Source organism: Pelodiscus sinensis, chromosome 6 (genome assembly GCF_052426305.1).
Source record: "Pelodiscus sinensis isolate ZL-2025 chromosome 6, ASM5242630v1, whole genome shotgun sequence".
Lineage (NCBI taxonomy): Eukaryota > Metazoa > Chordata > Testudines > Trionychidae > Pelodiscus > Pelodiscus sinensis.
Window position 1 is genome coordinate 107,640,634 of NC_143057.1, and position 26,252 is coordinate 107,666,885.

General features: G+C 41.9%; 1 protein-coding gene across 4 annotated transcripts in view; it reads right to left on the minus strand.

Moving 5' to 3' along the window:
- SPEF2 (sperm flagellar and cilia associated 2) overlaps nucleotides 1–26,252 on the minus strand; it is a 208,488-nt gene that overhangs the window by 130,407 nt on the left and 51,829 nt on the right. For 3 of the 4 annotated variants that reach the window (XM_089779424.1, XM_014570185.4, XM_006116499.5), the window contains 10 exons: nucleotides 24,092–24,311; nucleotides 22,933–23,063; nucleotides 20,559–20,640; nucleotides 19,165–19,238; nucleotides 12,988–13,091; nucleotides 10,876–11,132; nucleotides 7,546–7,654; nucleotides 6,716–6,873; nucleotides 5,767–5,919; nucleotides 5,187–5,273 (listed from right to left, as the gene is read on the minus strand). In XM_089779424.1, coding sequence (XP_089635550.1) covers nucleotides 5,187–5,273; nucleotides 5,767–5,919; nucleotides 6,716–6,873; nucleotides 7,546–7,654; nucleotides 10,876–11,132; nucleotides 12,988–13,091; nucleotides 19,165–19,238; nucleotides 20,559–20,640; nucleotides 22,933–23,063; nucleotides 24,092–24,311 — 1,375 coding nt within the window. Of the gene's footprint in view, nucleotides 1–5,186; nucleotides 5,274–5,766; nucleotides 5,920–6,715; nucleotides 6,874–7,545; nucleotides 7,655–10,875; nucleotides 11,133–12,987; nucleotides 13,092–19,164; nucleotides 19,239–20,558; nucleotides 20,641–22,932; nucleotides 23,064–24,091; nucleotides 24,312–26,252 lie in introns of those variants that run through there. The other variant, XM_075932547.2, reaches the window with a different exon arrangement.

The following is a 26,252-nucleotide window of genomic DNA, read 5'->3' on the forward strand; positions in this document are numbered from 1 at the left end:
GCCCAATCACTCAGTTTGGTGAGATCTTCTGGAGTCCCTCACAGTCTGCTTCTGTCTTGACTATCCTAAACAGTTTGGTATCATCCGGAAACTTTACCACCTCACTGCTTACTCCTTTCTCCAGATCATTTATGAATAAGTTGAAAAGGATTGGTCCCAGGACTGACCTTTGGGGGACACCACTAGTTACCCCTCTCCATTCTGAAAATTTACCATTTATTCCTACCCTTTGTTTCCTGTCTTTTAACCAGTTCTCAATCCAAGAAAGGACCTTCCCTTTTATCCCATGGCCATGTAATTTACACAAGAGCCTTTGGTGAGGGACCTTGTCAAAGGCTTTCTGAAAATCTAAGTATCCTATATCTACTGGATCCCCCTTGTCTGCATGTTTGTTAACCCTTTCAAAGAACTCGAAGGGTATGTCTACACTACAAAGTTAGTTCGAACTAACGTCCGTTAGTTCGAACTAACTTTCATAGGCGCTACACTAGCGCTCCGCTAGTTCGAATTTAATTCGAACTAGCGGAGCACTTAGTTCGAACTAGGAAAACCTCATTTTACGAGGATTAAGACTAGTTCGCACTAGCTAGTTCGAATTAAGGGGTGTGTAGCCCCTTAATTCGAACCAGTGGGAGGCTAGCCCTCCCCAGGTTTCCCTGGTGGCCACTCTGGCCAACACCAGGGAAACTCGTCTGCCCCCCTCCCGGCCCCGGACCCCTTAAAAGGGCATGGGCTGGCTACAGTGCCCATGCCAGGTGCAAGCCTGCCAGCACCCAGCCAGCAGACCCTGCACCTGGCACTGATCGAGCCACCAACCAGATGCCCCCCAGCCCTCCCCCTCTTCCCGGGACCAGGCTGGCAGCTCCCGGGAGCTTGCCTGGGACCGCAAGAGGCGGGCACCCGCCTGGGCTAGTGCGGACATCGTGGACCTCGTCCATGACCTCCGCACTAGGCACAGGAAAGTGGCCGGCTAGGGCAGGAGAGCTGCCAGCCTGGCCACCCAGGAGCAGGTGTGCATGAAAATCAAGCTGGTCCACTGAGACCCCTGACCCTGAGGCCTGAGCTTACAATGGACATCCTGGGTCAGACCAAAGGTCAATCTAGCCCAGTAGCCTGTCTGCCGACAGCGGCCAACCCTAGGGACTCTGGAGGGGATGGACTGAAGAAAGTGACCAAGCCATTTATCTCGTGCCATCCCTCTCCAGCCTTCCACAAACCTTGGGCAGGGACACCACTCCTACCCCCTGGCTAATACCACTCCATGGACCCAACCTCCATGACTTGATCTCACTTCCCTTTAAACTCTGTTCTAGTTGTAGCCTTCACAGCCTCCTGCAGCAAGGAGTTCCACAGGTTGACTCTTTGCTTTGTGAAGAACAACTTTCTGTTACTAGTTTGAAGCCTGCTACCCATTCCTTTCCTTTGGTGTCCTCTAGTCCTTCTTTATGGGAACTAATGAAGAACTTTTCTGTATGCACCCTCTCCACCCAACTCCTGCTTTTAGAGACCTCTATCCTGTCCCCCCTCCGTCTCCTCTTTTCTAAGCTGAAAAGTCCCAGTCTCTTTAGCCTCTCTTCATATGGGACCTGTTCCCAATCCCTGATTATTTTAGTTGCCCTCCCCTCTCCCACCCTCTCTCTTCCCCTCTCCCACCTCCTTTTCCCAGTCTCCCCCAGTTTTGTTCAATAAAGACAGATTCCATTTTTGAACACAATTGTCCTTTATTTTGTACATCAAGAAGAGGGGCTAGGGAAGGGTAAGTGGAAGGAGGTGAGGGAAGAATGGGGTACGCACCCCCGATGGGGAGCACTGGGGTGGCTCTGCGGGCTTCTGGTGGTGGAAGCTCTCTTGCAGCCCCCCAATTACCTCCTCTCCCCAGATGGCAGCCTGCGGCAAGTGCAGCCGGGCTGATGGCCGAGTGCTGTGATGTGCCCAGTGTGGGTACTCCGGGCAATCCAAGCCAGGACTGCTTTGCAAGCGGGGCACCCCTGAGAACTGTCTGTCCGGGGTGGGGGTTGGGACCCTTTAAGCACAGTCCTCGGCTAGCCTGAGTCAGCATCTCCACACTCTAAGTCCACCTCTGATGCCCTGCTGGCACTGCTTCCGGCCATCCTTAAGCCTGGTTCAGGGTCCACTTAATGTGGACATGCTAGTTCGAATTAGCAAAACGCTAATTCGAACTAGTTTTTTAGTCTGGATCCGTTAGTTTGAATTAGCTTAGTTCGAATTAACATTGTAGTGTAGACATACCCTAATAGATTAGTAGGACAGGATTTCCCTTTACAGAAACCATGTTGACTTTTGTCCAACAAATTATGTTCTTCTACATGCTTCACAATTTTATTCTTTACTATTGTGTTGACTAATTTGCCCGGTACTGAAATTAGACTTACCGGTCTGTAATTGTCAGGATCGCCTCTAGAGCCCTTTTTAAATATTAGTGTCACATTGGCTACCTTCCGATCATTAGGTACGGAAGCCGATTTAAGGGATAGGTTACAAACCACAGATAATAGCTCAGCAATTTCTCATTTCAGTTCTTTTAGAACCCTTGGGTGAAAGGCATCCAGTCCCGGAGATTTGTTAACATTAAGTTTTTCTATTTGTTCCAAAACCTCCTCTAATGACACTTCAATCCAGGACAGTTCCTCAGATTCATCAGCCACAAAGGACGGTGCAAATTTGGGAATCTCCCCAACCTCCTCAGCCGTGAAGACTGAAGCAAAGAAATCATTTAGTTTCTCTGCAGTGGCTTTATCGTCCTTGATTGCTTCTTTTATAGCTCGATCATCTAGGGAACCCACAGGTTTTTTAGCTGCTTCTAATGTACTTAAAAAACATTTTGTTATTTCTTTTTGAGTGTTTGGCTAGCTGTTCCTCAAAATCTTTTTTTGCTTCCAGTTACTTTGCGTCAATATCAACAGCGGTAGAGATTTAGTGGGGAAAGTCTCTTTGACACCAGCTTGGGCGCTGGTGACCTTGTACACCGTTTCTCTGCCCTGGGTGGCTCAGAATGAGTGGTGGATCCCTGATAGCCGAAGGCTGAAGAGCCTTATCCAAGAAGAACATGTGGAGCCGCAATGAGGATGTTTCTGTGGAATATGTCCCTCACTGAAGAAGCAAATGTATGAGGAGTCACCATCAGAGGGTGGAATGGCCTCTCAGCATGTGTCACATTTCTTGAAGACCGGGGAGCCAGGCAGAGTTTGTTGTATTATTTTTTTTTTCTATTTAATATTATGTATTTTGGGGTGGTTTTTTTTTTTTAAGAGGCTGCTGGCGGCAGGGCCATAACAGCTTTTGGGCTTGCTTTTTGCCCCTTATCTCTCTCTCCCTTTTTTTTAAATTAAATATGCAAAAAAGGATATCGTAGTAGTGAGTAAGTTAAAAGGGCTGAAAATATTAAATATTAAAACTAAAGAGAAAAGACTGACTGATGCAGTTAAAATTCTGAGGTATGTCTCTGAGGAGAAGCAGCTCAAAGTTCATCTGCAGCTGAGGGTGGCAATGAAGGAACTGAGGAGGTGTAGGGTCACGTGCACAAAACAACAGGTGCGAAAGGCATGAGGTGTCTAGTGCACGTGCACAACCTAACCGGCTACTGCTGTGCATAACTCTGATCTGCGGCGCTGGGGCGACCCGACACCTGAAGTGGAGCACCCATGGAGACACTGTAAATATTTAGTAGGGTTTGGAAGAGCTGGAGTTAGAATAAAATAATTCCTAGGACCAATAATCCTTTGAGGTCCTCCATGACTTCAAGGGAAGAGTCTGTTCTAATCAACCCTGGTTGTTAGGGTTACTCAGAGTGCTTCATTTGATATACACTCTACTCTTAACTTTACATGTACAAAGTAAAGCATAGGCCATAGCACTGCAAGTGGGGATACACAACACTCTGAAAGGCTGTTAATATAAGCAAAAAGAAAGAATGTGTACTTACAATTCCTTTCACTATTGGATCACTTTCTAAAGACTGGGTGTTTTTAAATTTTTGAAGAATGAGAGAAAAAAATGGGCAACGAATGGGGCAAGTAGGGAAACTAAGAAGCACAGAAGAAGTAGCAAATTAATGTTACAGGGACTGGGGGCAAGAAAGGCCAAGGCAGGTAAATGGAAGATAAAGTTAGTGAATAGGGATCAGAAAATACCATTCAAGATAGGAGACGGGGAAAAAAAAAAATCTAGTGACTTATAGAAAAGAGTAAAAAAAAATGTTTTTGAAAACCATCCATAAGAATCTTAAGCTTGGCAAGATCAGCAATTGTGCAGGTGCCTGAACTCCACCTTTGCACTATTTTGGGATTAGGATCCAGCCAAATAATTTTGCTCTGGAGCAGTCAGACAAGAACTACTATATGGTAAAATAAAATTGGTTATACAGTACTTAGTAAAGAATTGAATGGTCCGTATACAATAAGCTTCTTTAAAAGTGTTATACAATAGGCCTTTATTTTTATTTAAATGTTACTGAAGACACATCTTGGTTCACTACCTCACAGATGTGATAAATCCATAGCATAACTAACATTCCCCAAAGAACCAGTTATTTCTGTAAGTGCTGACTTCATGTGACAGAAAGCAGAAAAGCTGATGGCCAAAAAAAGTACTCTAAGGATATCTGTACTAAACATTTTGAAAATATTTCCATGTTTCTCTACGCCATATCCTTGTGAATGTCCTAAAGCTCATCTCAGTGCTCTCTCACTTAACATCTCTACATTCATACACCTGCTTTGCTCACTTCATCCTTCAGGCCTATTTGAACAGGATTGGACTCCATATGGAATGCAGTAACACCAATCCTGAATTGCTTGTTGCTGACTGACCCAAAGGATTATTGCCCCACAGAGTCTACAGCACCTCCAGAATCCAAGTGTGAAATCCTTGGTCCACTTAAATCAATGGAAGTTTTGTTATTTACTTTAGTGAGGCCAGGCTTTCACACCAAAGTACATACATGTAAATGCAGACTACAAAATAACCATGTGGTTCCTTGGAAATACTTTATCTGATTATTTGTCATGTTTATCTTTGTTAATATACTACATCAAATTGTCCCTTTCACAGTGTGCCTCACAACTTAATTAACAGTTAACAACACTATTTTAAAGAGGAGTAGAAGATAAATAATAATTATATATCCTTTACATCAGTGACCAAAACAATGAAAAAATGTACTTCACCTGGTTTATTTGCTGCATCTTTTCCCTTGGATGCTTCTTCTTTCTTTCCTTTTTTGTCTTTAAAGGATTCTGACTTTTTGAGTGGCTCTAAGGAAAAATTAAAAAAAAAAAACACAGACACAGACACACAACAGACACTTTTAAGATGTGGAATTACCAACATTTCTGAAATATTAGAATTTGATAAATATTGGTATATTAATATGTTAATAATGAAGAGCTGGTCTTTCCTGTACAAACATTACACTTCCAAGATGGTGAAGATACCATCTCTGAGGTTAAACACAGTAAGGAAAGGCTGAAAATAATGAGTTAACTCAAAGAAGTAAATTATACCTTCTGGACAGCTCCTTTTGAATATTTTTTACCTCTTCTCAAAGTATCTGTGATAAGATGTGAAACTGACTCATGTAATTGGAAAAGATAGACAGGCTATTCAGAGGTTTGAAAGAGTTACTTAATAGGAAACAGCTTTAGTTAATCATTTTTTAAATACAATGAAAGTATTTATTATTTCCCAGGATCTGTTCCAAATAGCCAAGAAAGAGCTGTGTCAATAAGTTTGCTAGGACTGACAAACCTTTGGGTGATTTGGATTTTGCAAGCTCCTTATCTTCAGAAGCAGATTCAGTTTCCTTATTTTTGTCTGATGGTACTGTCAGTGTTTCAGTTTGTGGAAATGGAGTGGGATCTTCTTGCTTTTTCTCAGCTTCTTTTTTTTCCAGTTCTTTTCCTTCAACATAATTTCAATAAACATATATAATCTGATAAAAGAGGCACTATAATCATATTATTAATTTAAAATATTGAAGATTATTCATTATTATATCGTATCAGTGTAAACAACATATGTTTTTATTGTTATGTACTTAAATGATTAGCATTTAAAAAGCTGCCTTTAAAATAGATGTCTCCATTTTGATTTGCACACGCTATTTACAGAATAACTGAAAAGATGCCCTTTTACATTAAACATATCTTGACAATTTTTGCTCTCAGTTTTACTAGTGTAAAACACTAGCAACTTCAATTAAATTATTGTAAATTTATACCAATGTTTCTTGGAAAAGAATTTGGCCCAAGCGTACATAACACATATATACATCAATACACACATACGCACACATGCATCATGTGCACACACCCCAGCTGAACAACTATCAAAATTTCCACTTTTGTATTTTTTGGAGTCTGATTCAAAAAGTTTTGCCATTTCTGCAGGTGAATATAGGGTTCCATGTGCAAAATAACAAAAAATGTCACCTAATGGGGAAATTTGTTTGCCTCTACAGACTAATACTGATCTTTGTCAATAAAACATATAATTAGAGAATGTTTTTGTCTATATAAAAATTTGCACTAAGAATGAAAAATGTGTTAGTTTTCTACAAACATGCAAAAAATTAGATTATTCAGTGATAGTAAGGTTGTTTTTTTTTTTTTTACACAGCTCCCTTCTGAATTATAAAGGCCTAACCACATATTTTAACATTAAAGTTTCCATATGAAACACGAATTCAAAAACTTACTTTTATTCTGCTTTTTAACAATTTCTTCGAGTAAGATTTCCTTAATCCTTTTACATAGAAGGTTCTTTTCTGTCTCACCATTGACTTTCACTAGAATATTTTGCTGCACTGAAAACCATTTCTCTAGTTTTGGCCAGTTGTCTAGAAAGCCTGCAATTCTGTGAAATCATATCAATGTATAATTTTAAAATTCAAATATTAAAAGAAATAAAGAATAAAATCTTATTCCCAACCCAACAAACAGATTTAACAGCATAATGTCTAGCCTAAATTGAATATCAATCCTGCAGATATTCTGGATGCAGAGCTCCCTGTGTAGATCAGGCCACAAGGGAAATCAATCTTATGTTACATCATCATTACAAATCAGTAATTAATAGTTATTTAATACAAACTAATGATACATTTGAGGGATGCAAGTTGTCCCTTTAAATTTGCTCATGATACAAAATTAAATATTTGGCGCAAATGATTTTAAGAGAAAGTATACCACTACTTTTGTATATAAATATAAAAAAGGACAAAAGTCCAATTTTGGAAATCTAGTACCTAAATCAAATTTAGACATAATGCATTTATGTATATGTAAATAGTTGTTTTGATATGAATTTGAAAAGTCTTTTAAAGAGTTTAAAATAGAGTATATGAATTATTATCTTTGGGAACCATTTATACTATACCAATAATGAGGATACTTCTGGGCTCCAACTTCAGCAAATTTCTTTAACAATTTAAGCACATGAATGATGTCATTAGAAGTCAAGTATATACTGAATACTCTGTGCATAAAGTTAATGACATGCTTCAGTACTCTGCTAAATATAACAAACCTATGTTGTATTTGGTCCCCAACTAAATCAATCTTCTCTCTTTCTTTGAGTTCAACATCTGAAGTTTGATTGCTGTCTTCCAGCTGAATCTGAGATGAAATTGATATATCTGTTGAACAGAAAATATGAGACTACTGAAACAAGTTACTATATATACTTCTTCTGTGTTCATGTTAAGTTTATTAAAATGAACTACTGACTGGCTACTTCACTCTTTCATTTTTAAAACTGGCTCCTTATATGCTACACAAAGGCGATGGTAATAGAGTATTTTATTAGAAATACATTCTCCTCAGGTTCCTATGATTATGACATTTGCTATCAAATTTTCAAAATGCTATAGTAGCATGATCCCTTTAAATTACTGAATATTGCAAATCTAAAATTCTAAGGCCTTGTCTTCACTGCATTGTTAGTTCTAGTTGTAATTTAGGTTTTACTTTTTAACCTACTTTCTGTTCACACACAAAAATATTTAGCTAGAGTTAAGTGTTGCTTTATACTTGAGCCAGCTGACTTGAGCTAGCTGGTCAAAGGATATAGGTTGGGATTCTGTTGCTTGAGCTAGTAATACAGTAGGGATGCAGCAGCTCATATACCTGTAACCCTTCTGCCAGGCCAAGTTAATAGCAGCAAAGGCCGGGTTCAGTATCTAGGAGTCTCCTCCCAACAAGGTAATACAACACCGGCTCGTGCCCCCACCCAGTGACCTGGGAAATCTTACATACACCTCTGGGTGCCTCAAAGAGGCAATTCTTCCCCTCTCGCAAGCACAGAGCCTCAGTATAGCAGTATTACCTTTAATAACATGAGGTAACCAACATCAGCATTAACTTGGGAAAACACCACAACTTGGATTCATAGACCAAACGTGAGCAAAGACCCTCTACCCAGCCATGAATCACCCAAAGTCCCAAAAGTCCAACACTCCAAGAGTCTCTTAAGTCCAGCAACCCAAAAAAATCACCCAAAGTCCCAAAGTCCAACACCCCAAAAGTCTCTGCCCCGGGTCAGTGCCGCCCCAGGGTTCAAAAGTTCACCCGGCAGGGTTTTACCATCCCAACCTAGAGGGACGGGGATTGATACACCTTACGTGGTCCACCGATGGCTCCGCCTCTCCGTAGGGTTCTGCCGCTGACGACAACGCGAGTCACTCCGCCACACTCCACCTGTCATCCAGTGTGTCGCCTCAGCTGTCCCACGAAGTGTCCAGCTCCGCCAGCCGTCTCGGTCCACGTCCCTGGCCGCCAGCTGGTTGCTCCTGCAGCTGCTCCACTGGCTGTCTGCTGCCGCTCCTACCAGCTGCAGGTCGTCCCCGCCATCCACTCTGCTGTCCGCCTGCACCTGCCGGTCATCCCCGCAAACCGCTCTGCTGTCCACCTGCGCTTGCTGATTGTCCCGGCAAACCGCTCTGCTGTCCGCCTGCGCTTGTTGGTTGTCCCTGCAAACTGCTCTGCTGTCCGCTCTGCTGTCCTCCTGCACTTGTTGGTTGTTCCTGTAAGCTGCTCTGCTAGTAGCTCAGCAGCATAGCATCAGGCTCCCCACAGCAATAGTGATTTCAGCTCTTCAGCAAGTTCAGCTCATAATAGAGGAGCCTCAGTGCTTGTGCTAGTGCTCCACTGGCCCACAGTGAAGTCAACTCTGCAGTTCACAACTAGACTCCTAATGGAATCCAAATTAGTTCTGATATTCCACAGTGGAGAGAGGAGGGGGTGCAATCAGTCTTGTTTAGGCCCTCAGACAGGCTGGGCTGGGCTGCTCTCCTCCTCCTCACCCACCCGGTACAAAGACCTGTCCTCAGCCTCTCTCAATTTGACTGGGCTGGAACCCAGGCCCCTTGTGAGTGCTATTTAGTTTATGGCAAATCCCTCTGTCATAAACAGTTCCACCATTCCATTGTCCTTGATTCACATAATCAGGGTAACAATACTTTTATTCCCCCTGCCTCAATAACAGAGAGACTGGGGATCCCACAGTGGCCAAAGTGACCATTTGGGCTGCTGTGAACACATACTAGATGGGGTGGGTGTGTCTATGCAAATTGGGTGTATCTATGCAAATGAGATCAGCCCCTGAAGTCTCTTTGCACCACTCGCCCCAGTTCACCACCAGATGTCAGGGTAGAGCTTACCCTGACCTTGCTTACATACCAACCACTCATCAACTCCTAATATTAGTGCTGCTAGTCATATCAGCATGTTTTAACAATGTGGTCATCTCACTTGAGATTGGTTAGCCCGAGTGGAGCAACTCAAGCATACCTAACTTCAGATAACTGTTTTTGGAATTTTAAGGTGCATGCTTTTTTCAGTTAGGTTCTTTTCAAGATAATATGACCCTCTATAGCCATCATGTGTAAAGTGACAGAGGGTGTATTCTGAGTGGAGTGTCAGGGTGACCATTTGTTGCCCCCCTTTTCTTTGACTGTATAATGCAGCGTGTTTGACTATTTTATCAAAAACAATGATCCCTGAATCCTCACAAGACTAAATGAACATACATATTGCAGGTAGTGATCATTGTGTGGAATAATGGTGCAACTTACTCAGGTGTACACATTTCCTCTTTTCCCTTTTGCATCCGTCCTAGTTTTCAGTCACTGCAATATGAGGCCCACAGAGAATGGTGTTATCTGCCCATGCACAACTAAATAGTAATATTTCTTCACTTGCTGTCCCCTATATTTTTTCTACTTGGTACTTCATTAAATTATGTGGGACATTGCATATCAGCTGCCGGCAACATAATGCAGATCTAAATAAACACATCATTTTTGGCTGCTAGTGAGCTTTAGAAAAATGTATTAATGATTTTTTGTTCCACTGAGTTTAAGTTATTGTGAGACATTCTGATAAATCTTGAGAACATCTGTAACGAGCATGTGATGATTATGTCATATATATTTAGCTTACACTGTAGCAGGTTTACATAATCTGAAGACCAAGGCCAAAAGGAGCCTACAAAATATTAAAATACAATCAAAAGCTTCCCTCTTATATAACTATATGTTTAGACTCATCCTCATTTGTTTTCTACAATACACAATTCCTATCCATCAATCATTATCATCATCAAGGAAGATAACAAGTGAACTTAAGAGTTTCTGGTATTTGTGACAAAAATTATGCAAGTTTATATGTGATTTACAATCCAGTCCACTATCTCCTGGCACATAATCAATCTGACCCTTAGTATTGCAAAGGTATGGCAACCATTCAGTACATTAATGACATTGCTCCTTTGGTGTCGTAACTACTTTGTATTTCCTATTTTATCATGATATGGTTGTCACTAAGCTTTTTTAAATGTATGCAGTATAATATAACTCACCCTTCATGCCCGCCATACGTTCTAGTACTGTGGTGTCTGAAATGTCTAATAACAGAGCAAAATCAAAAGCAGGTAGGGAAAAAGGTGGCTCTTTTGGGGCTGCTGGGTCTGTAAGCAGGGAGGACTTTTTAAACTTCTCATCCTTCATTTCTGCTTTGTCTGGATCACTCCCTGTAAGGGCTTTTTCAAGTAGTTTTGCCTGGTTTATTGTCATTGGAAAGCCATCCATGATCCATCCCTTCTTCTGCGGTGTTTGTCTAAATATAAATAAGGAACTATAAACACATAGAGAAAATAATCCTTTTTCTCTTCAGTATGTCTACATAGCAGTATTATTTCAGCCATTATTTCAAAACAATTTTGAGATGGAGGACTTCTTACTCCAATTTCTATAACCCTCATTTACGAGGCGTAAGAGAAGTCAAAGGAAGAGTGTTCTTCCTTCGACTTCCTGCTGTGTAGACAGAGCCAAAAGCTGAATTAAGCTATTTTGACTTCAAGTACGCAACTGACATAGCTGAAGTTATGTATCTTAATTCAACTTTTGCCCTGCAGTGTAGATGTGTCCTATGTGAGGAAGTGAGTTGTAGCTCATGAAAGTTTATGCTCTAATACTTCAACTTAATATTAACATTTACAATAAAGAGTTTTCCTGTAATTCTTTGATTTGAGATTAGGTACAACAAAATATCCTAAAAATTCAATTAAAATTAACACTACAAATCAAAAGATTTTTCCAAACAGAAAAGAGGGCTACAAAACCCCTCCTCCCCCCCCAAAAAAAGACAGCAATTTTCTGGAACAAACACAAGGGCTACGTCTACACTGGCATGATTTTCCGGAAATGCTTTTAACGGAAACATTTTCCGTTAAAAGCATTTTTGGAAAAGCGTGTCTAGATCGGCAGGACGCTTTTCCGCAAAAGCACTTCTTGCAGAAAAGCGTCCGTGGCCAATCTTGACGCGCTTTTCCGCAAAAAAGCCCCGACCGCCATTTTTGAGATCGGGGCTTTTTTTGAGGAAAATAAATCTCAGCTGTCTACACTGGCCCTTTTGCACAAAAGTTTTTCGGAAAAAGACTTTTGCCCGAATGGGAGCAGCACAGTATTTCCGCAAAATCACTGACAATCTTACATGAGATCGTCAGTGCTTTTGCGGAAATTCAAGCGGCCAGTGTAGACAGCTGGCAAATTTTTCCGGAAAAGTGGCTGATTTTCCGGAAAAACTGGCCAGTCTAGACACAGCCTATGGGACTTTATAGAATGAGAAAAGTTGCCAATTATCTATTCTCTGTCAACATCTGGAACTATGTATTAAATAAAAGATATCTGTATCCAGATTTTGATGAGCTAGAGGAAGATGCATGCCTTGATTGACTTGCCTATTAATTCAGAGGAAGTGAAAACAATTCCATGAGCAGACCATCTATTTCAATAAGCCAACTCAGAGTCAGGTATTATTCACCATGACAAAGAATGGCAGTGTCTGCCCCTACGACACACATAATTTAGCCGTTTCAGAGGGGTACCTGTGTTAGTTTGTAACTTTAAAAAAAAATGAATAACCTGTAGCATCTTAGAGGCTATATCTAGACTGCAGGCTTCTTTTGGAAGAAGCTTTTCTGGAAGAGATCTTCCAGAAAAACTTCTTTTGAAAGAGAGGTTCACACAGCAAAAGCGCATCGAAAAAGTGATCTACTTTTTTGAAAGATAGTGACCACACTGATTGGATGCTATTTCGCATTTAAGTTGTGATTACTATGGATGGAGCGGCCAACAGGGAACCTGTGCTTTTTCCTGGAGGCCGCTTCTTTCAAACAAAAAACCAAAACAAAACCAAAAAACAAAAAACAGAGCCAACCCGTCTTCCCCGAAAGAGCTCTTTGGGAAAAAGATTTCTTCCTCGTAGAAAGAGGTTTACTGCTGTCAGAAAACCCCCTGTATTCTTTCGACTTTCTGTCAAAAGAATGCAATTGCAGTGTAGACATTAGTGTAGTTTTTCCTGGAAAAATGGCCATTTTTCTGGAAAAACTCTGCAGTGTAGACATACCCAGAGACTAAAAAAATTATTTAGCACATAATTATATCTGAAAGTGAACTACACTGTTTCATACTTAATAGCTTCCACCATGATGTCAACTAGCAATTCATCAGGAATATTTTTTCCTTTCTTCAACAATTGCTCTGATGCTGCACCAAGACTGGCACGAACAGACAGCTGTGAAAAGAGTAATTAAAAGGATATGTAGTACTAATAGCATGTTGAGGAAGTTCAGAGCACTAAAGTGTATGCATTCTACTGCACAATTTTTAATAAATGCAAGATCTTCAGCAACTGCAAACTGGCCTAACATCTTGGTCATGACATGCAAAAAAATCCAGTCACTTTCTGTTCACTTTCAAATCTTAATTTTGATCTTTAGGATTTGCTATTCATGTCCATTTCAATCAGGTGTGTGCACACACATATGAACAGTAGCCAGAAGATTCTTCCCAGAGCAGCATCCATCAGATTGAACCAGGGGCCAAGGAGCTCAAGATAGAGCCCTGCCAAACAGTCACCCTCTCAGTTCCTTCTTTCCAGCTACTTTGATAAGGGGGAGGAAGGTGGGTATTGGAACAGACACAAACACCACATCTCAAAGAATAGGTGTTACAAGAAGGTAAGTACTATTATTTCTTCTTCAAATGCTTGTTCATGTTGATGCCAATCAGGTGACTCAGAAGCCTAAGTTTAAGTAGTGGGGTCAGAGTTTTCCACTGTTTAGAGAACTGCTTGTCTGAAGGCCACATGGTCTCTGGTTTACTGGGTAATCACACAGAGCATGGTGAAAGTATGGATGGAGGGCCATTTTGCCCCTCAGAAGATTTCCTGACTGGGGACCAGAGCCAGGAATGCTGCTGAAGAAGCCTGCACTCTGGTAGAATATGCAGTGATTGAGGGTGCAGGGTCCCCACCCGACTGTAGCACTCAAATACATGAAGCAATCTCCAGTGAGGAGTATTGTGATGACACAGGCAGACCTTTTATTCCATTCCCCCACTGCCATGAATAACTGGACCCATTTTCTGAACAATTTCGTTCTCTCAATGTAAATGGCAAACACGTTGTGGACATCCAGAGAGTGAAGTCTCTGCTCCCTGCCACTGAAATGCAGCTTAGGGTAGAATACTGGGAAAAAAAGATGTTCTACTTGATGTGAAACTGCAGCACAGTGTTAGAAGGAAAGCAGCCTGAGCCTGAGCTGAATCTTTTCCTTATAGAACATGGTACAGGGAGGCTCTGATGCTCAGATCCTGTGCTCAGACACCCTCCTGGCTGCGGTTATTGCTATCAGGAATGGCACTTTTTAAAGAGAAAGACCAGAGAGCATGTTGCCAAGTATTCAAAGGACAGTCCCATGATTCTAGAAAAGACCAAGTTGAGGTTCCAGTCTGTGACAGACTGATGAACGTGAGGGTACAGTCTGTCAAGTGTTTTTAAAAACTAGCTGGCCATAAGGTAAGCAAACATAATGGTTCTCCATATCTGTGTGGAAAGCCAAAATGGCAGCTAAGTGCACCCTGATCAGTAACAAAAGCCACTGTTGCTTCAGATGGAGGAAACAGTCCAGAATAAGGGGCACTATGACTAGGATTGGGGACAAATGACACTGCACTGACAAGATTGAAAATCTCTCCCACTTGGCATGGTAGATGGCTCTTATAGAGGGTTTTATGCTGCCAAGGAGGACTCATCTAACTGGTCTGAACAGAAAAGCTCCATCAGGTTCAATCATGAAGCTTCCATGCTGTGAGGTGAAGGGACTCAAGGTTTGGATGTTGAAGATGACCATCTCAGAAGGCCCTGGAAGAGAGCAGGGTTACTGGGGTTTCCACTGACACATCTTGGAGAGATGTGTATCAGTGCTGATGGGGCCAGCTTGGCGAAATCAATAAGACCTGAGCTCATTCCCTCCAGATTTTGAGGAGTTCCTTGTGACTGAGCAGTATGGATGGAAAGGTGTATGAGAGAACCTCATAAATGGAGGAGGATTGCGTCCATGCTGGAGCCTAAGCAGTGATTGAAATGACAACTTCTGGATGAAGGGGCCATTTGTGGCTGTGAAATGACCTGCTGAAGTGGTCCACCAGCTCATTCTGGACTGCAGGAAGATACAAACCTTGCAGGTGTATTGAATGTTCTACACAGAAGTCCCATAGCATGAGGGCTTCCTTGCACAGGAGAGAGGAGTTCACACCCCTGTTTTTTATATAGAATGCTGTTACTGTGTTGTTGCTATTGTGTTTTCCATCATGACTGATACACATTTCCCTGTTAAGTATGCCTGGAAGATGTGGCATGCTAGGTGAACTGCTCTTAGCTCTCTGATTTTGATGTGGGGAGTCAGAGACCTGAGACCTTGAGTCCTGCAGTCTCCTAGATATGCTCTCCAGCCCAAGTCTGATATGTCCATCATTAGAGACAGAGGTAGTTGCAGATTGTCAATTGGGACTGCTGAGCATACCTCCTGGGGGTTCAGCCACCGTAGAAGGAAACTGAGGACCCGGCAAGGCAGGATCACTATCCTGTCCAAATTGTCCCTGCTGGGTAGTACACTGATATGAGCCACACCTGAAGAGGTCAAAGCCTAAGTCTGGCATGCTGCACTACATAGGTACAGGCAGCCATGTGTTGCAGAAGCTTCAGACAGTTTCTTACCATGGTGGGAAACTGTCTGAGGCCTTGAATGATAGCAGTCAGGGCCTGAAACTTCCCTTCCAGCAGGTATGCCGTGGCTAGGGAAGAGTCCATTAACGTCCCAATAAATTCTATACGCTGGATAGGGGACAGAGTCAATTCTGCTTCATTTAAGAAACCCAGGTTCTTGAAGATGGCTCTGATTAATTTGATCCAGGCTTCCACTTGGGTCTTAGGGTAGCCCTTGATCAGCCAGTCATTGAGGTACAGAAACACCTATACCTGGTGCCTGTGCAGGAATGCAGCAATGACTGCCATGCACTTGGTGAAGACTTGAATTGCTTCTGACAGGCCAACTGAAAGACTGTATATTGGCAGTGGGTGTTGTTCTCCACTAGCCTGGGGTACTTCCTGTGGGGCTGAATTGCAAGATGAAAATAAGCATCTTGCAAGTTGATGGGAGCCTATCAGTCTGCTGGATCCAGGGAGGGGATAATTGAAGCCAAGATACTGAGAAACTTGAGTTTCTTCATAAACCTGTTGAATTTTCACAGGTCTAAGATGGGTCTGAGACTGCCTTTGGCTTTTGTTAGGAGGAAATACTGGGAACAGAAACTCTTGCCCCTGTGCTCCCAAGAAACATTCTCCACTGGCCCTAGACACAGGAGCAATTGCACCTTTGGATAAGGAGCTGCTCATGAGAAGAATTGCTGAAGAGGAACGGGGAAGGAGGGTGAAACAGTGGGAAGGCACAAAATTGGATGGAGTCTCCCTTCTCTACTGTGCAGAGCATTCAGCAATCTATGGTGATATAGGACTAAGCATGGTAGAAAGGGGCCAATAAGGAGAAGGTAAGACTGGATGGATCCAATTGGGAATCTGATGCACCATCCTTGACCACATCTTCAGAAAGCCTGTATCAGGCCAGAAGGTGGTCTGGATAGGCCAGAGCCCTGGCCTGAGGATGGTTATTGTCTTTTCCTGCCGCTCCTATTTCTTCTGAGAACCATCCTGGTTGTTCCACTAACAGAACCTCAAAGGAGGTTGCAACTTAATGTATCTCTTATGTGGCAGGAGTGTGCAGGCCCAAAAACTTGAAGGTGTAGGAGACAGGATTGCTGGGCCACTGGGCAATGCTGGGGGAGAGGCATGCTCCTGGATGAGGCAGGACCGTGACTGGAAGGGGCAGGGCTGGGGATCCAGCCCCCCAGCACTGCTCGGACAGCACTGTGCCCACTCCTTCACCAATCCTCAGCCAGCAGGAGCACTTCACGCAGCACTCCAGTGGCAATTCTGCAGCGACAACCCGGAGCCCCAGGCCTTATAGAATCGGTGAGCCCTGAGGCAAATTTTCCTTTCCCTATCTCCCCATCGGCAGGCCTGGATTTCTGTCTTTTCAGAGAAAATCACATCCTGTCTTGAATGGCCCTGTTGGATCTCATAAGGAAACCCCAAGACCTGGGGCCAACAGCCTCTTTCCATGGCCATCCAAGTAGCCATGACCCTAGTGGTGGCATCAGCACCATCCACTGTGGCCTGGAGGAAAGCCTGGAAGAATATCTTTCTCCCCTCCACCAAGGCTGAGAATTCTGCTCAGGAATCTGAAGGGAGCAGCACTGCAAATCTAGCCAATGCTGCACATGTACTGTATGAGTATCTGCTGACAATGGCACACTGGTTTGAAATACAGAGCTTTAGACCACTGTAGACCTTTCTCCTGAAAAGGTCAAGTCATTTAACCTCCCTGTTTTTAGGGGAGGACCCTGGAAACCCATCCCCTCACTCTAATTAGCAACATCCACAACAAGACAGTTGGGAGCTGAGTGGGAGTACCAGGGCTAATAACTCTTGGAATGCATGAAATAACACCACTCATTGTGCTTGGCAGTGGTTGGCAAGGAAACTGGGGTCTATCACAGGGTCTTGGTGGTATCCATAATCGTCTTAACAAGTAGTATGTCAATACAAGAAGATCCATATTGGGGGCGGAGTGGGACTGCCAGAGGTTCCTCTCTTTCAGGGGGTGAGAAGGTGCAGCAGATCCCACAGAGGCTCAAAGCTTCTGATATCAAAGGAAGTGATGGCTGTGGTTCATAGAAACCTATGAGCATGGGGGAGGGGAGCTGACTTAACCATTTCACCTGGACAGGAGTCCATGCAATTGTAACCAGAGATCTGGAGCTGTGGCCCAGCTGGGTTCTCACATCCTTAGATTTAGCTGCAGGTGAACAACTGTCCTCCGTCTATTTCTTCTGAGACACTGGCAACTGAAACCAGTGCCTACTCTCAGCTGGGTCTCAAGAGGTGTGTGCCCGTGCCAGACGTCTCAAGACAAGTACTTTCTTAGCACTGAACTTCATGATGCAGGAGTGCTCCTGTGATGATAAGAAGGTGCTAGGAGTTGCTCCTCTGGGCCCATGTCCAAATGGGGCTGTAGAGCTGTCCCCATGAGGATAACAGTAAGCCACTGCTCCCTTTCTTTAAGAATTCTAGGGTAGAACTCATGACAGATCTTACAATAATCCTTTTGATGACTCGCCCCTAGGCACTATAAATACAAGGAGTATAAATCACTCTTTGGCATGTGCTTTGCACAGACCACACAGTTTTTAAACTGCAGGGACCATGGTATGCCACAACTCTAGGGAGTTGGAAGAAGGGTACAGACCTCCAAAAACTCTAACTACTAAGATAACTAATTATATACAAGAACACTAGAGTTGAATGTGCTTGCTTAAGCAGGGGTTATGGGAAATTCCAGGCTAACATCACTGATAGTAAGAAAGACTGATAGTGGGTGGCTCCATATTGAGCACCACCAAGGGGCAACTCCAGGAGGAGCTGGGATTGAGCTAACAGATGCTGCTATGGGAAAAATCTTCCAGCTATCATGCACATGTGCGCGCATGCGCGCACACACACACACACGATGGGAGTTGGCATAAACAAGCACTTGAAGAAGAATTAATGTTAGGCAATGTTAAGATTGAAAAATGCAGCATTTAAAATTCAGGAAATTCAAGGTAAGAGGCCCGATTAGGCCTGTCACTCTAGTTTTATATTGTTGTAATTCTACTGACTTCAATGGAGCCCGTTCCTGATTTATACTAGTTTAAAATTAAAACTGAGCTTTTTACAGCAACATTTAATATGGATGGTGTCACCAGAGTCATGCTCATTTCAACATCCTTGGGCCCAGATTGGGTCCAGTGCAACTGCTTGTTGAGTAAGGTACTGTACTATTTATTATAAGGCTAACATAATCTAGCCCTAAGGAATTAATATTTTAATATTGGTAACACCCAATATGTTAACAAATTCTGGAAATAGCAATAAGCAGATTTAAAAGCATAGGAAACATGTGACAAAGAGGTATTTGTGGATTATTCTGATGGCATATATTTGATAACTAAACACAGAAAACAAATCCAAGTTTGTGTAGTAAGTTTGCATAGTTATCACTTCTTATTTTTTATATAAAAAACAGAGCCAGTGGAGTGGCCCATAAATTACATATAGTAAGGGGAAAGTGCATCATTAAGTATTTTTGTTTAATATCTAGACATTTTATATATCTGTACAGGGTGGAAATAAAACTCAGTTTACATACTTTGGATACTTCATCTTTACTCTCATTTAACTTCATTTGTTCATGAGATGATTCTTTTCTGCCAAGACCATTATCTAGTAAGAGCAAAACATCACAAATATTACTTTTACTACATTAACATTTATAATTATTTTCATTATGTAATATCATTGCATAATATTTTTAATTTAATGCCTGCTATCAGCATTCTCTGCACTAGTCAGAACAGAAGGAAAGGCTCACAAGCCTGCTGATGGGAAGGTGGAGTGCGGCTAAAAGGGACAGTTGCCATGGGGTCCAGTGATTCAAAAGGGCCCGGGGTTCCCAGCTGCTGCAGCCGCCACTACTGCAGAAGCAGCAGTGGTTGGAGCCCCAGGTCCTTTAAATTGTCACTAGAACTATGTGTGGTACACTCTGGGCAGTGCTGAGGGCTGCAAGGGGAGGTATAGTGTGGTGCATTCCGGGCAGTGCTGAGGGCTGGCTGCCCAGCTCCATGCATTCCAGAAGCATGGAGTTCCCCACCTTGCCCACAGGCCCAGCAAGTCTATCGGTGCCCCTGGAAGCACAGACACTATCCAGGGGAGCTTGTTAATTATTTTACTATAATTTCTCCATTTCAGTCTATTTATTTGTTTAATTTAAGAGACCATCCATTGAACTATTACATTAATAGACTTTGCTCCTGAGAGCTGATTTCAATAGGGCAACTTGCATCAGTAAGGATCACCCACAGGAGAAAGTCTTTTCAGAACTGTAAGCCTCTCAGGGCAAGATTTTTATCTTCATGCCTCTTTATAAAGCACCTGAGATATTGTTGTAACTTTCCAACTATAAAATAATAATTTTCTTCTTCTTACACTATGTGATGCCACAAATACTGAGAAATAAGGCTTAGTATTTAGGCATGTGTTTCATTTTAAGCACATACATAGTCTCATTGACTTCCATGAGACTACACATATATCTAAAGTTCACAAGTAGTGGGATAAGTCTATGACAAATTTCAGGTTTCAAACATCAAACTATTTTTTGCTGGAGTCATAGCCAAAAAAAGGAGGTTAAATTTTCTGACCAAGGAATAAAAATATTTTCAACCACCATGTCAGGAGGCTGAAAAAGTTTTGCTCAAATTTAAAAAACAAAACAAAACAAACAAACAAAAAAACCCACTACATTCAGACAGGAGACAAAAAAAAGCAAGTTTCAAGCTCAGAGGTGAACATTTTGGAAAATTAGGAGTACAAAACAAGGGCTAAAATGGGAACTTTTGCAAAGCATGATTTGTAGTGAGTAACAATCACCTACTAGAAATATAAGCAAAAAAACCAGCAGGGGATAGAGATATCTTTCTTGCTGTTCAATCCAGCCTCAAAAATGATTTAAAAAACAATCTAATTAACTCTACATATTTTTACCTTTGGTTCCATCAAGTGATGTGCTCTTTGGCACTGTCTCAGAAACCATAGATGCTGAAGCTGAAGAAGGCCTCTTCAGGACCTTTTATAAATTAAATAATCAGAAATCAAAGGTCTTAGTTTTTGTAACATTAAGCAAGGATAATTTTGGGTATTTTAAAAGTATTGTATTGAATATTCACAGTTATTTAAACACATATCACTTCAGATATCTGCTAATCACTATGCAGGATCAGAATCATTGTGCCATTGACTTCAATAGGAGCAGAATCAAGTCTTATATAAATCTAAGAATGGTTTGTAGTTGAGGTTAAAATAATTTTTTTTATACTGAATATTTTTTTACACTAAAATAATTTTTTTTTTTACAACAGGAATATTCTGACATCCTGACTCATATCCAAAGGCTGTGTCTACATTGGCACCCTTTTCCGGAAAAGGGATGCTAATGAGGCCAGACGGAATTGCAAATGCTCCGGAGATTTAAATTTTCCCCGCGGTATTTGCATGAACATGACTGCCGCTTTTTTCCGGCTCGGGGCTTTGCCGGAAAAAAGCGCCAGTCTAGACAGGGATCTTGCAGAAAATAAACCCTTTTCCGGAAGATCCCTTATTCCTACTTAAAATCAGGAAAAAGGGATCTTCCGGAAAAGGGTTTATTTTCCGCAAGATCCCTGTCTAGACGGGCGCTTTTTTCCGGCAAAGCTTCAAGCCGGAAAAAAGCGGCAGCCATGTTCATGCAAATGCCGCGGGGAAAATTTAAATCCCCGGGGCATTTGCAATTCCGACTGGTCTCATTAGCATCCCTTTTCCGGAAAAGGGTGCCAATGTAGACACAGCCAAAGGGTGCACTGTTGTATGGCAATAACACATTAATCCACAGTTTTACAGATGGGGTTGATTTACTTTTCCAGTATGAGGCCAAATTATTTTTCTGTCACTGCTTTTCTTAAAAATAATGTCTCTCTAATGACTCAAGATTTTTAGTACTTTAATATAATAAAGGAAAATTGGCTCTGTATTCCTTTCCATGACTATAATGAGTGTAGATTTCCTCCTACTTAACAGTGCATTTTAATGAAGGATTATTACTACAGGTTGTACCTCCCTAATCTAGCACCCCCGGGACTGGACTGCTCCCAAATGAGAGATTTTTCCGGACCAGGGGAGGTCTTTTCTGGCCCCTCTGCTGACCGTCTCCCCCCTTACCTTGCTCATCCACCAGGCTTCCTTGATTCCCCTGCAACCTAGCTGAGCTGTGCACCAGCTCCCAGCCACCTTGGAGCCCACCTGAGCCGTATGCTAGCTCCTGCTCCCCGTCCCAGCCCGGGAGCCCAGTTGAGCTGTGTGCCCTCTCTCTGCATAGCGCCGGGCTCCTGGCCCCTCCAACAGTGCACCAGGACTCTGATCCTGGAACATCTGTGGTCCTTCCGGACCATGGATGTTGCCGGACTAGAGAGTTCCAGTTTATAGAGGTGCAACATCTAGGCAGTTCTACACCAGATGGGCAGGACTGGTATTACCATCTATTACTAGGGCTAACCAACACTCCTCATTATCAGCCTTTTTTCAGTTGCTTACAACTTTTCCAAACTAACTATTTGTGCTGAAGATGTCAGACAAAAGGGTGCAGATGTTTCCAAACCTGAAGTTAATGAAAAATACATTGTGTTGCCCCCCAAAAATTATTTTCTTTGAAATGCTCTGACATCCTCTGCTTTGGGGCAGGGACTTGAAACCTGGAAAAGAGGTGGCATTTGTCTTTGGGATTGACTTTTTCCCATCCCTGTGATATCTAAATTTAACCAAATTATAAAACTTTTAAAATTACCTGTATTCAGTTGAGATTTAATAGAGCTTAATAATTAAAACCTCAGTAGATTCCCTCTTATTTGAGCATGATTGAGCCTCTTACAATCCCAGTGCTGACCAGATTGTACACTTGCCATCCCCACAAAGCAACTGAGCATGCTTCAGAACTACAGAGGTACTTTTTCTTTAACTGTTGGGGCCTGGAACTGACAGCAAGGAGGCTGTCTCTAGGGTGCTCTTAGCTCCTCTGCTGGTCTCAGGCAGAAAAGAAACAAGATGGAGTCTGCTCTGAATATAAAGCTGAACGCGGGGAAATGATAATAGTAGACTGCGACAAGCAGTCTGGTGATGATAAATAGAATGCCAAAAGAACATTATTAAGACGTCAAAGCCAACCTCTCAAAAGTCAGGAAATGTTTGCATTAACGTTGCCTGTGCAAGTCTTCTATACCTGACTCATCTCAAAGAAGAGGAAGAAACATAAACAATATACTTTCCTGCTTATCTGCTCTGTGTCACTGATCTTTATAACAGTTAAAATCAAAACGAAACTTGCACTTACTTCATTTTGTTTCCCAGAATCCTCCACTTCTTGTGGAATCAAATTATTCTCACTTTCCATTTCACTCTCATGGAAAGCTTTGATGCTGTCCTGGACCAAAGTATCAATAGATAATACCTGAATGTTGCAAGCTAACAGAGAGAAAACATTTTGGAAAGACTGTAAAGAGATTATTAAATGCAATTAAATTAATTGTGACAAGACAGCTTTATTAAATGCAGTGCACAATTCTTTTGGTTTGGTTTTATGTAGTGTTTGTTCCCACTGATACTACAGTCTATATCTCTTATGTTCTTTACTGAATACATTTTGAAGCAGTAAATGAAGCACAAAGAATTAACACTACACATTTGAATTCAAGAACTTTTCATTTTACTTTGGAAGGTGGAGAATGTTACACAGACTCAGATCTTGCAAATTCTACACTAAAAAGAAGTTCGAACGAAGATAGTTAATTAAATTAATTATGTAGCTGGAATCAACATACCTTAATTCAAGATTTCCTGCTGTCCCCACAGCAGGAGGCTGATGAGAGCATTTGCTCCCATCAGCTTCCTTTACTCCTTAAAGGAGCAGGAGAACCTGCTGCCTACAGGGGTGCCCCCTTAGTTCGATTTAGCGATGTCTCTACAAGGCCTGCTAAATTGAACTCCGGGTGATTGATAACGGCAGCATCGATCTTCCCCAGATTGAAGACATGGTCTGAGACACTATCTTTCAATGATCTCTAAATAGGTGCAGGGATCTGACCACAAAGAGCTTGTTGTAGAAGAAGAAATTACTCACCCTGTGCAGTAACGATGATTCTTCGAGATGTGTGTCCCTATGGGTGCTCCACTCAGGCAGCCAGGAGAGCTGAGGCACAAGCTAAGATCGCCACATCAACTGGTACCACTGAGGCAGCAGCTTCAGGCAAGCCACATATGCCTCCTCCATCAGCTCCTCTGAGCCCTCCCTCTGCACCCAATCTAACCGGGCTTGCCTGAAGCTGCTGCCTCAGTGGTACCAGTTGATGTGGCGATCTTAGCTTGTACCTCAGCTCTCCTGGCTCCCTGAGTGGAGCACCCACAGGGACACCACTTGCTGAAGAACTGGGGCTTAAAAGAGTATAAGCAAATTCATAAACAATAAAAAGTCAACAGAAAAAAAAACCTTCTACCTTTTTCCAAGAAGTTTACACAGGTGCTTTTTCCACTAAAAAGCTTTCCTAAAACACATCCCTGGATAGGAAATGGCGGAAATACAGGTGTTGGGGGTTCAGGCTTTGGAGGGTAGACAATGTCCATCAATCTATAAATCACATGACCCAATATATTATTATTAGATGGGGGTTTGCTTCCATTGTGCTCTTCAGGTGGGCACCACTCCCCTATCATACTCTGTATCAAAAACAAATCAGAGAATAATTTGTAACTATGCTTTGTATTTCATCTTTTCAAAGAAAAATATACAAATAACATTTTGCACTGCTATAATTCTGTATTTCATCTAAAAATAATCACAGGGATTCACATACATTAGTTAAAACTTATTAAAGTCTGTTTGAGATGGGTAAAATAATACATGCCTATTTTACAGACCAATAAACCCATTTTTATCTATTTAAATAAAAATTAAGTAATTTCAAATCAATAGCAAAGACAGTGGTAGAACTTAGAAGTTCTGACTTCAGTGTGACAGGGTCGGTCCCACTCCTGGGTCCCAGACCCCTGTTTGGCCCACTATATTGGAGTTTGGGGCCATGATACAAGTCCCACTTGCCTTTTCCCGGTGTTTGGACTTCTGTCCCTGGCGCAAAAAAAAAAAAAAAAAGGATTGTTGGGGCCGATACTCCTGGCCAGTCAGGGCTGAGTAAACAGTCCTCTTCAGCCACCAACTGAAGTTTCTGGCCACCTGCAGGGAAGGGAGCCTCCAAACACTCACTGTCAGAGGCTCCCCCTGAAGTCTTTGGCAGTGCCAATTTTGATCTGGTCAGCTCCTCTGATTCTCCTTATTAATTGTTAATTCTTCTCCAACTCCATCTTCACTTTCCCCTGTCCTCTGCCACTGCAAAGCTTTTTAAAGAGGTCCCATGACAACCTGAAGTTGGCTCACCTGGTACTTAATTGATTTATAGTCACCCTGCCTCAGCTGTTCCTAATTAATGAGGGCCTTTCTCCCCTTCTATCAAGCCCTTTAACCTACTCTCACAATAGTTAGGAAACTAAATTAATAGTGTTTTAAGGGAGAAAAATACCCATGAGAAACATGGGCCAGGTCTATACTTCAAACTTTTGCTGGCACAGCTACATTGGTCAAGGGTATAATGAGATATAATCTCTGATCAACACAGATGTGCTGGCAAAAGTGACTAGCAGAGATATTATATATGTGAAACTGCATTATTGCTGCTTGACTTGAGGGAGGGCTGGAATACTCAATGCTGACAAAAGTGTAGTTCTTCTGGTATAAACTGTGTTCAAACTAGGAGTACTTTGTTAGGATAGTATATCAGCAAAGCACTCCTAGTTTTGACCCGGCTGTGGTTGATACTAACAAAAATAAAAGGAACATTTTACTAGGAAATGGGATAATTCGAACTCTCTTTAAAGACTTATTGAGAAGACATCCCATTAACAAAGCTTCTAAACTAGAAGGGTGTGTCTAGACTACATCCCTCTGTCAGCAGAGGGATGTATATGAAGCACTTTGAAAGTGCAAATGAAGCACTTGGAAAGTGCAAATATCCCGCGCTTCATTTGCATAATCACATGATGGCGCTTGTTTGAAAAAGCGCTATTTTGAAATTGAAACTGCAGTCTAGATGCGGTTCTTTCGAAAACGGGGCACTTTTGAAAAGGAGGTTTACAGGATCTTTCGAAAAAGCACCCGTTTTCGAAAGAACCACATCTAGACTGCAGTTTCAATTACGAAATAGCGCTTTTTCAAAACAGCACCATTACGTGATTATGCAAATGAAGCGTGGGATATTTAAATTTGTACTTTCAAAGTGCTTCATTTACATCCCTCTGCCGACAGAGCGATGTAGTCTAGACACACTCGAGGATAAGTTTTGGCTTCCACCAATCTGGGCTAGATTTACACTTGTAATCTAATGGTTAAATACTTCATTATCAATCTTTCATGTAATCCAGTTCTCCTTCTGAGCACTATTGAAAAAAACACAATATATATACACATGAACATTACTGGAAAAATATAAAGTAATTTTTCCTATGTGTACTAACAGTGCATTTCACATTCTTCAAATATAAACCTGATTTGTACTAATTTTTACATGGAGCATCCCATAGAAACTGTAACTACATGTGATTATACAT